We start from the raw sequence: 16,966 nt of genomic DNA on the forward strand, positions 1-16,966 counted from the left end.
GCTTATCTCTCCCGGTAATTTAATCTAGCTGTTTATATTGACTCTTATCAAAGCTTCAGTTCCTATGAACACAACACAGACACAAGATGGAAGTCATTTATGTTTCTTCTTTAAGTTAATAAAAATGTCTTACTTATGAGCTTCCTGGCTGTTTTCAAACGAGAGCACTTTCCAGTGTTCTTATTTCCTCTGAAATCCAGAGACGCGTCTGTTGAATCTTAAAATCAAGGGCGGACTTTAATCAATACTTGGGATCGATGTGGGCACCATATAATTGCAACAGGCCCCTACTAGGACTGTACAAATGCCTCCCCTGAGTTTGTGGCAAACATAAAAATGTTGACAACAAGAGACCATCTAACATCAGCAGGCTCCTTTTCCCTTTTTATTTTTAGAGGTAAGGAATAGATGTAAGTTAACACTTGACCTTTTAAAAGTGGCGACGCCTCTTTGCCGTTGTGGTTTGGCGTCGTCTGAGATTGGAAGAGACAGAGCTTTGAATGTAGCCATGGGTTAGTTCCTTCACCTACGGGAAAAGAAAATCGTGTTACATTGTGTGTAGATTTTTCCGGTTAAGTAAAAACTTGTATGTGGGCTATTTTGGTGTTTTAATATGATTGTTAGGATTTCACACAAGCTTAACTGGAGATAATCCTAACCCCTATACCCAGCTGCAGTGAGCCTTTGATGGCACTGTTACAAACTGCTGAAAGTTGGAACTAAACGTCAGTGCCGTTGTGAAACATATTACATGGAATTTGTTTGCAGATGATAACACTACTAGAGGAGGTGCAGAAAAAAAACTGCTGTAGTATGCTAAGACAAATCTCATTTTGGTGAATGGGAAAGAGCCCTATGAATCAGTGGTGGTACACATATACCATGAAAAATGGATGAGTTCTACCTCCCGAGACTAAAATTAGACAGGAACCTAATACGGTGAGTGTCCTTCAAGTAACACTCTGATTTATAAGCAACAACAAGAGACAGAGGGTGAGAAAAATCTGCTATTCCACAGAACACTCGCCAAGATAGGTAGAGAAACGTAATGCCAGTTGACACAGCATGGAAAATCTGATTATTCCTTTTGGAGGAAACCTAAGCAGCCATTGAAATGAAGCAATGGTGTCTTTTCAAGCAATCATTTCACACAATGTGATTACTGTGTGACTGTCCTTCAATGACAACGGCACTGAGGTAGAATATATAATAGCATAAAGGATAAGTGTACAATGTAGTATGAATATTGATACAGGATTTTGTGTACTGTGAGCTACAGATTTGAGTGCCTGCATGTTAATGTTTGGGGGACCAAATTTCAATTTGGCAAGCAGTTAATGGATGAGCTACTTAACTAGTTCATTAATTAATGAGGAAGGACCTTAATGGACTTTTTTGGTCCTTTAATTTCTGGAAGAGGCGTCTGTAGCAAAAGTCAGTAATTAATTACTTACTAACATTTAAAAGAGCAGGCTTAATGGCTTGTTAATGTATCAATTCAAGCTCTTCCATCCATGTGCTACTGTAAATTAGTGACTCAAAAACATCTCCAAAGTTTTTGTTGTGGCTGAAAGCAGAAAGTAATTGCATTTTGTCATCCAGTAATTGTCTGTTACATAAATATGTATTATGGCCTTATTCAGACAAGACAGGAAACAGTCATAATGCTTGCAGCATATTTGGTGGCTGTATTTGTAGCAACAAAACCAGGTATTTTTAATGACATTTCAGGAAATGTCCAGCTGTGTTAGTCGCAAAAAAGCTATTTTTAGCTATTTTTAAATGACAGTTCGGAACATGTCCAGCCGTGTTTGTAGCGACAAAACCGAACATTTTTTGTAACGACATGTCAGGACATGTCCAGCTGTGTTTGTAGCATCAAAACCAGGTATTTTTTCACAACAGTTTGGGACGTTCAGCAGTGTTTGTAGCAACAAAACTGTTTTGTTTTTTGTTTTATGACAATTTTGGGACATGTCCAGCTGTGTTTGTCGCAACAAAACCTGGTATATTTTAACAGCATTTTGGGACATGTGCAGCGGGTCCATTTCATTGGTTCGACAGCCCATTGGTTCGACATCCCATTAGTCCGACTGTCCGCGGTGCTGAACGGCTCGCGGCGGGTGTAAGGTGCGCCGCGACCAGCTTGAGGCGGAGCAGGCTCACGGCTTATGTGTTTGTCACTTTCTTTTTCATTTTAACCCACACCATGATCTTTTCCTGACCCTAACCAAGTGGTTTTTGTGCCTAAACCTAACCAGACCTTAACCACAGGGCATCAGGATGATTTCGGAACGGACTTAGGAACAATGAGTTTAATATGGTCGGAACAATGGGATGTCGAACCAATGGACTGTCGAACCAATGGGCAGTTCCTTGTGCAGCAATGTTTGTAGCAACACAATTAGGTATTTTTAACGAGAGTTCCGTACATGTCCAGGCATGTTGTAGTGACAAAACCAGTTGGCTTGTTTAATGAAAGAGAGTTTGGGACGAGGTCATCCCTATGTTTCCCGGGTTCTATGTTTCCCGGGTTCTATGTTCCCCACTTAACCCTGCAAAAAAGGTTCTGTGTTCCCCGCTTACACAAAAAGGGTTCTATGTTTCCCGGGTTAAGTGGGGAACATAGAACCCTGGAAACATAGATACGCTCCCGTTTGGGACATGCCCATTTGTGTTTGCAGCAACAAAACTGAGTATTTTTAATGACAATTTTGGACATGTCCAGCTGAGTTTGTAGCGACAAAACCAGGTATTTCTTAATAACATTACAGGACTTGTCCAGCTGTGTTTGTAGCGACAAAACTGAGTTGTTTGGGGGTTTTTTATTCAGATATTTTTGGGGGCTTTTTTTGCCTTCATTTGACAGGACAGCTATCGCTTGAAAGAGGAGAAATGCAGCAAAGAGCTGTGGGTTGGAATCAAATGCGGCCGCTGTGGCAAAGACACAGCCTTTGTACACAAGGTGTGTGCTCTACCAGTTGAGCAAGTAGGTGCCCCAAAACCATTTAATGACATTTCAGGACATGTCCAGCTGTTTTTGTAGCTACAAAACTGGGTATTTTTAGTGACTATTTGGAACATGTTCAATGGTGTTTGCAGCAACAAAATCAGGTATCTTTAACAGGGGTTTGGGACATGTCGAGGCATCCTGTAGCGACAAAAATATGCGTTTATAATGACAGTTTGTGACATGTCCAGCTGTTTTTGTAGCGACAAACCTGGGTGATTTTAATGAGTTTGGGACATGTCCATCTGTGTTTGTAGTGGCAAAACCAGGTATTTTTAACAAGATTATGGGACATGTCCAGCAGTGTTTGCTGCGACTACACTAGGCATTTCTTAATGAGAATTTGGAGCATGTCCAGCTGTATTTTAAGTGACCAAACTGGTTATGTTAAGCCAAAACATTAGGTTTTCTGAATCCTAGCCATGTGGCTTTTGTGCCTACACCTAACCACACGTTAATCCTGGGGTTAATGTGTTAGTTAGTTTCAACATGTACGCTACATATGAAATGTACAAATTTAACATACGAAACATATAAATGTAACATATCTGTGGCATGCAGAAATGTACAATACTAATATTTTTTAGTATGAGAAGTAAGCCCAACATAAAATTGGTATCATATCTGTAATAAGGAGCAATTAAAGGGAATTGAATTTAAATTTACAATTTTTAAAGTGACAAACAGGAATAAAGGCACATACTGCTGTGACATAATTCAGCTGGTAGAGGAACATAATATTCACATTATTCATGTCTACAGCATGGAGGCTCTGTTCCAGAGTGTTTGTGGCCTTTGTTTCACTTCCGGAGGCTGTAGTTTAGAGGCACTACGCCATCCCTCCCTGTCTATCAGTATGAGCAAACACTGACTAAATATTAACTGGACTTTTCTAAATCCAGAGACTGCCGGGTAAAGCAACATCTCTTGCGAGCCTGCAGCACAGCAGACATACAACAAGCCACATGGTGGAAGACAGGATCCACTGTTGATGGCTCAACAAGGCACCGCTTCAGAGGAAACATGGCCAGTGGAGCTGCTTAATTGGCAGAGTTTGAATGCACAAGCACTAATTAGCCGCGAAGAACACGGTTCAACTTCCGATTCCCAACAGCATCCTGAAAACTCCGCTGACATTTTGCACTCTGCAGGGTGGGCAGTGGGTGTGCAGAGTACCACAATTCCCAGAATAGAAATTGCATTTGGCTTGTTAGCATTTGTTGTGAATACACAGTGAATTATCATTAAACTGAGACCAGGCTACACTGACAATACAAAGTATTGCTTCCTGGTGCTTTTGCACAGCCTACATCTCAACTGTACATCTTAAAAGTCCTCTGCTTCTCTTTCTGTTCATGGTTTGTGTCAAGGGATGGACATAAAAAAGGGCAATCAACAGGGATTTTCTTTGTTTCATCAGACACCTTGATGAATAGAACATGTATCTCATGTTTTCTTAATTCAGTGTATCACAACAAGGCCCCCTCTCTGAATCAGCAGTAAATTACATGTGAAACATTGCTAGTGGTAAACACAGTTTGCACGCATGTTTGTCTGTGCATCAACACATAAATGTATAAAGGATGATTGGTTTAACGATGTGTCCTTTCAGGTCAGTTATCATGCAGAGTATGTCATGTTACATGCTCACACTGCGGCAATAATTGCCTACATGTGAACTCTCTCATGTGAAATAATTCCATTATTCAAGCCACTATTATATCTGGAAACGAGCAAAGCAGGACAGTCAGGCACATGTTTAATATTTCAAGGAAAAACAGCAGGATGAATGAATACTGTGTTCATTTATGACTCCAGTGATCCAAAGTGACAAGTAAAATCTTAAAAGCAATACATGCCTTTTCCTTTAATGAGCAAACAAATGTAAATTGTGCATTAAAGCTTCTTTGCAGAGGTTGTACTGAATAAGATTTATGTTGAGGAAAATAAGAATGGCTCCTTTCCAAGGAGCTGGTCGCAAAATAATTGCATCCATGTACGTGAACTCAAAGCCTCATGCTTGCAAGGCTGTGCGGAGGGGAGAGAGGATTTATAGTCGAGATTATTATGCGCAGTCGCCACAAAAACCACGCATGCCTTTAATGTTTTATACCTCTAACCACACATATTGAGGTAACTGTGCTAATAACATTAGATTAAAGTTGTGGTACTGCAGATGGTACAAAGATACAAAACATTGATTTAATGGACACCTAAGGGCATGAAGAAAAGTGTCAGACACACATTCTGCCAATAAAAAGTCATGATTAATTCATGAATAATTTTGTGGCGATCAATACTGCAATTTGGGGTAATGTTAAAAATTAATTGGTACAGTCCAATTAAGTTCTTCTCAAGACTTTGCTCTGCTCTTGTCAAAGGCCACATATTTGGAGAGTAGTGTGATAATGAACAGGGTTTTAATGGTGCTCGTCTTGCCAGATTAAAATCAACACGTGCACCGAACGTTGCTTGAGTATTACGAAGATCTCCTGGAAGAGCTGAATCAGTTTCCCAAGCTTTACTCGGTTAAAAGCACATTAAAAATCACAGTCAACTCGAGCAAACAAGGGTTTTATCTAATCTCGTAAGCGTGGCTTTCCTCATTTCTTCATGTATTTCTGCTTTATATACGCCGCTCTCTTTATTCTTCCCTCCTCTCTCTCTCGCTCTCACTCTCACAGTGACTCATGCATCACCCTACAGCTCCTTTTCGGCTGTCAGATTTTCTACAGTTTCACTGACTCTAATCCAATTCAGAACCAAATCCCAAAATGCTCAACCCTGTAGGGTGCCTTTCTCAATGACCCCCCTCACCATTACCATTTACCCAGAATTCTGTGGGATCTTGTATGTTTTCCATCTTGCCCATGACACAGTTGGCTCCAAGTGTTTCTAAAAATATGGCTGGGCTCGAAGGGAGTCAAGAAATGGCCACCACAGTACTGTATGTGTGCCACCTAGGTCAGCCTGGGTCAGCCTATCAGAGACTTAGCTGTATAGAAATAGGCCACTCAGAGTATAGAGTCATGATGTCCTATAGATAACTTAAAGTCTGTAAGTTCTTTCTTTGATCTTGCATCAATATTTCTTGCAGATGTGACATATATTGAGGCCAATATTATCAGATTATAAAGTTGTTATTGCAAGCATGTTCTTTACTCATCCAACAAACATGGACTAACATTAGCATTCAATTGGGCACAAGTTCAATATTCACTCTTTTTCAAGCTCAATTTAGGTCTCCACCACCTCCTAAGGATAATATCTGGCTCTTTAGTAGCTACATTCTTCACTATGCTCACCAGCTAACATTAGCTGCTAGCTTTGTTGACCTGTGGTGCTAGGCAGGTAGGCTGTTCTCACAAATATTATGTGTCTTTTCCTACGAAAAGCAATGCACCCAAATTCGTACATATCCCAGGTATTTTGAAAGGCTGCGATAACGTGACCAATGCGCTGACAGCAGTAAACAAGGAAGCAGTCAAGAGCGCTTGTAAGGTAGCAGGTCGGGGTGGTGGATGGGTCACAAAGAAACAGACTTTCACTCGAGACTTTCCCCTTGAGCGGCGTATTTGGATCTGTGTAAACTTTGAGTCATTTTAATTACGGTAAATCCCCACCATGATTTTTTTCATAAAACTAACCTCAGTTACTTTTATTGCCTAAACCTAACCTCCGTAACTTTATGCCAGTTACGTAACTGTACGCTAAGGACTTAACATCATTTGTGGGGTGCAAATTTGTAGGATATCATACAAACTGTTGTGCTTGCATTTTTTTCGTAGGATATCATACGAACCACAGTGAGAATACGTCAAGGCAGGTAGTGCACAGAACACAGCTGCCTTTGTGGGAGCTGTGAGTGGAAACATGGTTGAGATGTAAAACCGAACCAATGAGCTAAAAGATGCTAAAACGTTCCTTAAGCAACAAGTGGTGTAGTGGAGGGTGTATGCAGGTTTATGGGATATACCTATCTCTTTATCTGGCTGTTTACAGTATACCCACCTATCAGCCAAAAAGCCATAAGCATATACAGGAGAGTATACCCACTTCTTCCTTGGTAACCTACCCATCTATCTAAAAGTACACCCACCTCATCAACTACCACTACACCATTGGGACCAACACCCTTCACATTACACATAGTCATTTTATTCAGTGTTAATATAAAAATATTAGTGCTGCTTTAAATGGTCATAAATGTCATAGTTTCAAATATCTGCAAGAATGTATTTCTTACAGGCCACAAATCGATGAGATCGCAGAGTACAAATTTAGTATCCTTCAAATGTCACTGGGAATTGTTCCTTGTGTGTTTTTTAATTTCCTATGAACCCAGCAGATTCCTATTCTGTTATTATAATCAAAATACATAAGGCATGGACGTGCATATAGGTGGTAGTGAATTAATTAACTGGATCGTTTTAACTGCAGGATGCATCGATTTGATTGATTCATTTTAATATGAAATGTAAAAACACCCACAAGGCTGTTCTGCTGCTTCGCATTGCCCCTGGTGCCATGAGGTATTCATTGTAATCATAATTTCACAGATTGTACTCACTCTTTACATAGCTTTATATCATGTTCACCTGAACACGAGGGCAGCGGAGCCGTGCACAGGGACAAAAAAATAGAGCAACTGCGTAAAAATAGAGTTGAACAGATGCTACACTGACCATAGCATCCTCAGTTAATTATAATGGTTGCACTCTGCTACTCTGTTATGTGTGTTCCTAGAAATTATATTCCTAAATAGTATTCACAATTACGTTGCGTTAATAATGTAACTGTTGCCTGGATTATGTTCAGAGACAACATTCCATAGAGTTAATGTGACATTACTTCTTAAGCACTTTGGCTAAAGGAATAGTTCAGATATTTTGAAGTAGTGTAGTATGCGGTACTTACAAAAACAGTATATTACACACAGTAGATGTCCGCCAGAACACCCACAGTTTAAAGAAGCAGGCTAGAGTCTGACATAGAGGCTAAGCAATCTACAGCCGTGGAGAGGTCAGCGATAAAACGTGTTTCAGCCACTTAAAAACGTTCCACCTACAAAGAACAATATCAGTTTAAGTGTATGCCATTTTTAGAATATTTTTACTGCTGTACGTTGCAGTCAGACAGTGATTTCCAGTGAAGCCAGAGTATCCTCCTCAAAGCCAGAGTCCATTGAGCAAACAGTGATGTAACATTGCTAAACAAAGGAGCTGTTGGTGTACCACTACCTTTGTATTATTGTGTGACTTTGGTGTTTAAATGGTTAGTCTGAATGCTCTCGGCGAGCTGAAATTACTGTTTTTCTCAATGGAATCTGGTGGCTTTGAGAGCATAAATGGGTAACTGAAGATGCTAATGACTTCCCCGTTGGGATGGGCTGTCTGACAGATGGAGGGATGGGGAATACTCTTAACATAGAGCACACTTTAACTGACTTTTTAGTTGGGACTTTTTTGAGGTGACTAAAACACATATTGTCGCTGGCCCCCATCCACACCTGTACATTTCTTGGCTTCCATGTCGGACTCCAGTCTGGCTCTCCAAACCGGGGGCATGCCGGTTGTTATCTACTGTATGTAATACACTGACTTTGGATAAGTACCTATAAAACCCCACTTAAAAAAAATCCAAACTGACCCTTTATGGTTTAACCAACATCACAATCTTTCTCTGACCTTAAAGGGTAAAAACTTTTTTTAAAAAAAAAAAATGCTGTAGTCACTATGAGTGGATAGTGCATTGCAAGATTGTCTTTTCTGGTGGAAAACAAAAGAAACAAGTTGTCAGTGAACATTTTGCTGATACGTTCAGTATACAGCATTTTTTTTGACTTGCCTGGTCCATTATTTGGCAACATCTCCTCATTAATACAAAAGATAATTTGCTGGCATTGCATTTCTCTGAAAAAGGCACTTGCTGTTTGAGATTAGTTGTATATAAACATTATTTTTAGGAGACAGAACTGCTCCTTAACATTTTGGAAGTAATTTTTATTTCCATCTGCCTTTCACTCCTTCTGCCATCTGCCATTGCCAGAAAGTCTGAGAAGCTTTAGCTCTATTTAACTGGAAAAACAGAGGCCTCGTTAAAACAAGCTACTAAATCTCAGGCTAACTCTGAACAGGTGCCACACAATACAAAAGAAAATATACACTGCAGGAGCCACCATTTTTAGTCAGCAGTGACCTTACATATTTCTTTAATCCTACCGATGTTTGAAGACGTGGTTTGTTACAATGCTACCGTTTAAAGATGCAGTTTTTGTCAAACTACTTTTGTTGTATATTTGTTTCTCCGTAATTTTGTATTTTTCAAAACCACATTCTGCCATGAAGACTTGAAGGATCGCATATCGTTATATGTATTACATTCTGTCAGCCCTTATCAACCGTCCATTCAGTCACTTAGTGGTGGGAGAAACATGTCTTTAAGGCAAAATACTGAAAACAAAAGCAGTTGGAGGACAGTGAGCTCTGTATGCCAGATATGGATTGGGACATCAAACAGACTGCTGGTCTTCAGCAGAATCAAAGCAACATCATTTTTCAAGGTTATGGACTTGTACAAGTGCTGGAATAGTGTTTTAATCCAAGGACATGATTTACAGTCTTTGTGAAATCATCTTTATTTTATCAATGTCTGCACCGTGAAACCTAGATCGGGAGAGATTTAGATTTACGATATCTGCTGTAAATATGTCAGATTTGTTTAGGAGGATTGCAGCTTTAAAAATGGTGAAAAGTCTCAGTAAAATGGAATATATTTAGAGTTAAGGCATTAGATTTTTTTTTCTGTGGCCTGTCAGAGAAGCTGAACTTTGTGTCTTTTAATGTTTAACTCTGGAGAAAGCAAAAAAAAGAAAAACCTCCAGCACAACAACAGCTACTTTATAATGTGTTTTTTTTCTGATATGATCTTAAATAACTTAGTGTTTCTATGTGTGCAACATCTCAAGCAACAGCATTGCCGTGGTGAGGCTGCGTGCTTCCTGACACACAACTCTCCGACAGATCACCAGAGCAGTTCCCCACTGCAGCAACAGACAACTGGACTGTAATTATTAAACAGAGAGGCAGAGAGGAACAGAGGCAGTCGGGTAAAGGCAGACAGATAAATACACAAAGACAGAGGCAGGCTTGTGGACGGATAATAAGGTAGACAGACAGAGATAGTTACCAGAGCAGCAGATGGATGGGCAACAAGACAGGTCGACAAATAGCAAGGCGGCCAGAATGACAGATTGGAAACACCTTAAACTAGGCTCTGCTATACCAATGACACCGAATTTCCAGGAATGTATTCAATTTGTGTGTTCTCTCAATGCAAGGACTGAAGGAATATGAGAAAACATATCAGCCTCCTTACTCTATTTCTTCCTTTTTTCATTAACGTGATTGGCAGACTACACAGAGCGGATGGGAGTAAGGGTTTGTAGTTGCTGTGGCAACGGCCTGCTCTTTGTTAAAGGCTACATTCCTGGCATCTGATGTTTCTGCGCTGCGATCGATAAAAACCCAGCCTGCAGGGACTGATGAACGGACCGGGGCTTTTGCCAGGCCAGGCAGGACCGAGGAGAGAAAAAGGAGTTAGGTGGAAGATGTGTGAACAGGAGGACGGAGAGATAAAAGAGCGATAGGCAGAAGAGGGAGAGAGAAGAGATATGGAGATGCGAGCAGTGCAGCTGCTGAGCCGGGCGGAGGGGTGAGTGCTGTAGGGAAGAGTGTGTGTGCGTGTGTGTGTGTGTGCTCTCCGGCTCCTTCTGCCTCATCTCGGCTATTTTCTGAATGTCACTCACTTCACTATCAAAGTAAGGTATGTGTCTGTCTGCGTGCTCATCATCTGCTTACCTTGGCTGGATTTTTTTGCTTTGCAGTGACTGACAGAGCTCTGCAAGCAGTCTAAAGCTTTTTAAAGGCATCTTTCATATTTCTAGCATTTTTCTTTGCCTTTATGATGTGCACTCAGATTTCCGTCGCTCACAGATGTGTCTTACGCTTTGCACACCTAATTGGCAGAGATAGCCATGAGCAGAATGCAGATACTACTGGTAATGAGGCAATTATGGTCAGCCTCACTGTCTACATAGCCATCTGTCAATTCAACAACCTGTGGCTGCTGGAAGGTGATTTTCTGTCAAAGCCTGTGTCTTTCCGGGCGGCAGGAGGCATGGCACTCAGAGAACATCATCTTTTACTGTTGAACTATGCATCCTTCCCCTCATTACCCCGCCGTTATCTTCTCGTTCCGTAAAACCCCTGTGTGTGGCGGCTGGGACTTGAAGCAACAGTTCATTGAGCAAATTATGAAAATGTAAAATAAATGCAGAAAATGTAAAATAAATGTAGAAAGCATAAGATAAATGTAGAACTGTAAAATAAATGTAGAAAATGTAAAGTAAATGTAGAAAGCATAACATAAATGTAGAACTGTAAAATAAATGTAGAGAATGTAAAATAAATGTAGAAAGTGTGAAATAAATGTAGAAAACAAAACAAATGTTGAAAATGTAATATAAGTGTAGATAATGTAACATAAAGTAGAAAACATTAAATAAATGTGGAAAATGTAAAATTCATGTAGAAAATGTAAAATAAATGTAGAAAGTGGAAAATAAGTGTAGATAATGTAACATAAATGTAGAAAGTGGTGTAAAATAAATATAGAAAACATAATAAATGTTGAAAATGTAAAAGCCACGTAGAAAGTGTAAAATAAGTGTAGATAATATAAATGTGGAAAACATTGAATAAATATAGAAAATGTAACATTTATGTAAAAAAAAAGTTAAAAAAATCAACAAAATGTAAAAGAAACAACCAGAAAAACCCTCACAAATAAAACCGATCAATCACAAAAACAATCCCGAAATATTTTAACCATCACTGCAAACTTCACAGATTAATTTCGTTCCACTCAAACATATCGTCCAACTTAAAAGATGAAGTAATACTAGTCATTTTCATTTTATTTCTTGGTTTTTACAGGTAAAGTGCATTTATCCTGTCATGTAAAGCAGAAAGTGCTTCAATACCAATACACTTTGTATCATCATGAGCTGAGACTGTGTGTGCTTTAGAGACAAGCACATGTGACTGCAGTAATGTTGCTCTGCCATACTGTATAGCCGAGCAAGTGCTGCACATTACATCACACATCAAATGGCTTCATCCTAAGATAAACTTGCTATAGAAAAAACTGCAATCCAACAACAAATAAAGAATATAAAGAAACAGTAATCTGCAGTAAGAAGCCGTAAACAGAAACTACGAGAGCAATGAAGCAAATAGAAACTGTTGTGGGGATTATGTAAATGCACGCATGTGTTATTTTTCACAGCGCTCGTGCTCATTGCTTGCTTTTATTTTTATTGATTTTTAAATGGGAGATGTATGTATTCTCTGCATAAATAGATGCAGGTTGAAACACACGATGTCAGTGATAAATATAGAAACTCTGTGTATTCAGTGTAAACTGAAACAACAAGCCAGTGAGATGACTCAGTATGCTGATTACTAATTAAAGAGTCACATATATTTGTTGCCGTATGTGTGCCTGGCAACGTTGCAGCAAAACTCTGTGGATTCACTTATAGAAGCAAACACAAGCTGCCACTTCATTCTCTGTTTAGTTTGTATTTTAGCTTGAATACTTGCCACATTCACACACACATAAACACACCATTATCATTGATGCAAAATACACAGTCACACACACGCAGCAACACCAAATCCACATGGGCATTTAGCCTCACTGCACTCTAACGAGGGTCATTTCTCGCCGCCGGGCCAAAACATCTTCCATCCTCATGAAACATCCCCAGTTAGCCTGCAACCTTTTGTGCTAACACAGTGATGAAGGTTCACAATTTTCTGCGGCTGATATTTCTCTTGCTGTGTCTCGCCCTCCTGTGAGTTTAATTCTATTATATCCTCCTTGCCAGGAAAAGGGACAGTTCATTAAGGGAGAAAAGACTTGGCACTTTAAAGAGACATAAAAGGTTGAAAATATAAGAAGGTGAGAGGCAAAGAGGTGATGACAGGCTGAGCTGAGCGTGGAGTATTCTAACACTTGTTCATGTATTGTGTCTTGCAGGGCTTGTTCGTGATGGTGCTCTGTGTGGACAAGAAGCTGTGGCATGACAGAGGGCAACGTGGGTAAAAGAGACATGCAACACCCGGCCCTGATCCACTGCCACCTCTTCCTGGGCGGGGCCTTGCTGCTTCTCCTGGCCAGCCCGGCTCTGAGCTGCCCCGCCCGATGCGAGTGCTCTGCCCAAAGCAAGTCGGTTAGCTGCCACCGCAAGCGCCTGCCCACCATCCCGGAAGGCATCCCCATCGAGACGCGTGTCCTGGACCTCAGTAAAAACAAGCTACGCATCATCACACCAGACAACTTCTCTTCATTCCAGCAGCTGGAAGACCTGGACCTCAGCGACAACCTCATCAGTGTGGTCGAGCCCGGCTCGTTTCGGTCCCAGCTTGCTCTCCGCTCGCTCAACTTTCGCAGCAACTTGCTTCAGCTAGTTCCTGCTGGCGTGCTGTCAGGCCTGACCAACCTCACTCGCCTCGATCTCAGCCACAACCGACTGGTGGTTCTCCTGGATCATGCCTTCCAAGATCTGCGGAAGTTGATGTACCTGGAAGTGGGTGACAACGAGCTGGTTTTCATCTCTCAGCGGGCCTTTACAGGATTACTTGGACTCCAAAGTCTGACCCTGGAGCGTTCTAATCTGACCGTGGTCCCTACTGATGCTCTGGCACATCTGCACAGCCTGGTTGAGCTGCGCATGCGCTATTTGAGCATTAGTTTTCTAAAGCCTTTCTCCTTTAAGAGGTTATCACGTCTCCGCCGACTAGAGATTGATTACTGGCCCTGGCTGGACACATTGCCTCCCCTCTCACTGCACGGCCTCAACCTCACAACGTTGTTCATAACCAACACTAACCTGTCTGCCTTCCCTGGCGCAGCCCTGCGCAACGTGCCCTACCTCACACATCTCAACTTGTCCTACTGCCGCATCCAGCACATCCATCAGGGAGAGCTGGGTCAACTCCCTCACCTGCTGGAGCTCCACCTCCAAGGGGCTCAGCTGATTTCTATTGAGCCTTTTGCATTTGTGGGCCTCAAATCTTTGCAACTACTGGATGTGTCACAGAACCGCCTGGACTCTCTGGAGAAGGGAGTGTTTGCCTCGCCAGACAGTCTCCAGAGGCTCTGTCTGGGTGGAAACCCATTAGTGTGCGACTGCAGATTGCTTTGGCTGCTCAATAGCCACAAGCCACCCTCTCTGCAGATTCTGGATGTGCAGCCAGAGTGCAGCGCCCCTGAGCACCTCCTGGGGAAATCTCTCCGTGACCTCAAGGAGCCTCTGGTCTCTAGATACATGACCTGCACCAAACCACGGATTGGACCCAACACGACCCAGCTACTGATGGCTGATGAGGGTCAGCCCGCCCGCCTGAGCTGCATGGCAGAGGGAGCGCCACGGCCCTCAGTGGTATGGATTACACCTCACAGACGCTATATCACAACCAAGAGCAGCGGCAGGGTGGAAGTCCAACCAGATGGAACCCTGGAGATCAAGGCAGCGGAGCTGCATGACAGCGGGGTGTATTTGTGTATTGCCAGTAACCCTGCTGGCAACGCTAGCCTGTCGGCCTCTTTAGCTGTGAAGAGCCTGGGCATTGGAGACAGATCCCACTATAGCAACAGGAGCTCAAACTATCTGACAGACTCTAACAGTACATGGGGGAATGGGACAGTACTGTATAACATGACAGTCCCCATAGACATTAAGACTATCATTATATCTACAGCCATGGGCTGCCTGTCCTTCCTGGGTGTGGTCATCTTCTGCTTCCTGCTACTGTTTGCCTGGAGCCGAGGGAAAGGACGCCATAAGAGCAACTTTGATATTGAGTATGTCCCTCGCAAATCCAACGGGGCATCAGCAGACGTGACAGAAACAAGCGGCCCACGACGGGTTAACATGAAAATGATTTGAAAACGATGCAGACTGACGCCTACAATAGCAAAGTGCACACATATCAGCTGAAAAAAAAGTTTTTTTTATGACACAGTGGATTTGTAACCAATGAAAGTGACGTGCTAATATAGTGGGTGTCAATATGACAGTGATCTAGTGACAAAGTGGGCATGTGAATATAAAAGTGATATATGAAACCGTGGACGTGTTTATATGAAATAATGTTCTCATACAGTACATTGAATATAATACTATAACCAACATATCAATATGGGAGTGATATAGTGCTGCACTAGGCATGTGTTTCAGTGGTGACGTGATGAGTAATGATGTTGTCGACTCACCGTGACATCAAGGTGAAGGAGGGAGCCGCTGGGAGTGACAGGGGACATCTTCGCGTGGCAGTAGAGCTATCATCGCTGCAACATGTCAGGACTAAATTGTCTAATACCCATCTTAGCTGCAGTACGAGAGGTGTGCGTTGTGTTCATGTGTGCGCGTGTGCGTGTATGTGTGAGTGCATCAGTGTGCGCATGTTGCATTTGTGCGTTTCTTTGTGCATGTGCACGCATTGCCTTTCTCGTTGAACGGAACAATTAAAATGAATGATAGGGTCCAAAGCATTTTTCCAGGCCTTTGTTCTTGTTCGGTCATGTAACAACAGTATTGTCACTGTTGAGTAAAACAGAGGATAATCTATGTTTGTATGCAAAATCACAATTATTCTATTCAAGAGAAATGCTGCATAAATTTTGGGAGAGGTCATTGCCCCCTTTGGAATGACTCCAATATTAGATGGGGATTTTTCTAAACTCAAGGAAAACACACACACACACACACACACACACACACACACACACAGTAGCTACAATGTGAAGTCTGGGCTTTGTTTTTACCATAGAGCTCACTTATAAGCAACACTAGACACTTTTCTTGAGAAATAGCAGTGGTCAGTGTTGTTATTACTCTGGAAAAGCTTCCAGCTACAGAAATGGCATGTTAAACCCATTTTATAACACAATAAATCATGGGCAGATTTTCCTGCCAGACAAATCCCTTGATATGATATAAAAGAGTCGGTAGCCAGACACAATGGCAAAGATTTACTGGCTGGTGGCCTCTCTGGGACAAGACAAAGTTGAGCTTCACAGATTTATGGGTTGAATTTCCCCCCTTTCACATTTTTCTTTGATTGCACCACTTCAAGCTAGCGTGTCCGGATTCTTCCCTAGGGCACCAAGGGGTTCTGGGTATTTAATAGACAGCAATTTGAGAGTCGTAGTGGAATCTTGTATTGTTTTAGTTTTTTTGTTGAAAATGTTTTAAATGTTTAGAAAAAGAAAAAAAAAAACAGTAAAAACCAATTAAGGGCAATTCTTTGTAATGCAGGGACGTGGGTGTTAACTTGTGTGATCCTGTTGTGATAAATTGTTCAAGGTTGTATAATTGTTTTCATATGACAAATTTATGGGTATATTTTCAAAAGGAAATAAATCTTAATCATACCCCTAAAAATTGGAGTTCCAGTAGTTGAAATTTTGTTTCCTGGCTTTTCATAGCCTATTTCCTTTAAAATCCTGTCCTATGAATGAATAAATTACAATATCACGTATATTTTACATTTTCCTATAACCCATGATATTTCTCTGTTGCTGAGTATTGTATTGATCTACAGTCATGACTTTTTCCAGCTTCTTTTGCTATTTATATTATGTCATATAGTAAACATTCTGTTGTAACTACTCAACATTTATGTCATTTTTACTTCAGTATTATACTACAGGGGCAATGTGATTTACTGTATCCTCCTTGCAATTTCACAGGCTATTTTGACAGCTCAGTCTGTGTCCCCTGTCCAGACTTGTCTACCAGCTGGCTGTCGAAGGTGTTAATGCACTAGTCAAGCTTGAACACTGTGTTCATTCCCACTCACATCAGGAACAGTACCCAACATGGTG

At 41.3% G+C, this 16,966-nt stretch overlaps 1 protein-coding gene across 3 annotated transcripts in view; it reads left to right on the plus strand.

The window, feature by feature from the left end:
* Positions 1 to 16,580, plus strand: part of lingo2b (leucine rich repeat and Ig domain containing 2b) — a 58,409-nt gene extending 41,829 nt beyond the window's left edge. For 2 of the 3 annotated variants that reach the window (XM_049595361.1, XM_049595360.1), the window contains one exon: positions 13,115 to 16,580. In XM_049595361.1, coding sequence (XP_049451318.1) covers positions 13,158 to 15,026 — 1,869 coding nt within the window. In that variant the 5' untranslated portion in view covers positions 13,115 to 13,157 and the 3' untranslated portion in view covers positions 15,027 to 16,580. Of the gene's footprint in view, positions 1 to 10,368; positions 10,724 to 13,114 lie in introns of those variants that run through there. The other variant, XM_049595363.1, reaches the window with a different exon arrangement.
* Positions 16,581 to 16,966: the final 386 nt, after the last annotated feature.

This window comes from Epinephelus fuscoguttatus, linkage group LG14 (assembly GCF_011397635.1).
Source record: "Epinephelus fuscoguttatus linkage group LG14, E.fuscoguttatus.final_Chr_v1".
In the NCBI taxonomy this organism is placed as follows: domain Eukaryota; kingdom Metazoa; phylum Chordata; class Actinopteri; order Perciformes; family Serranidae; genus Epinephelus; species Epinephelus fuscoguttatus.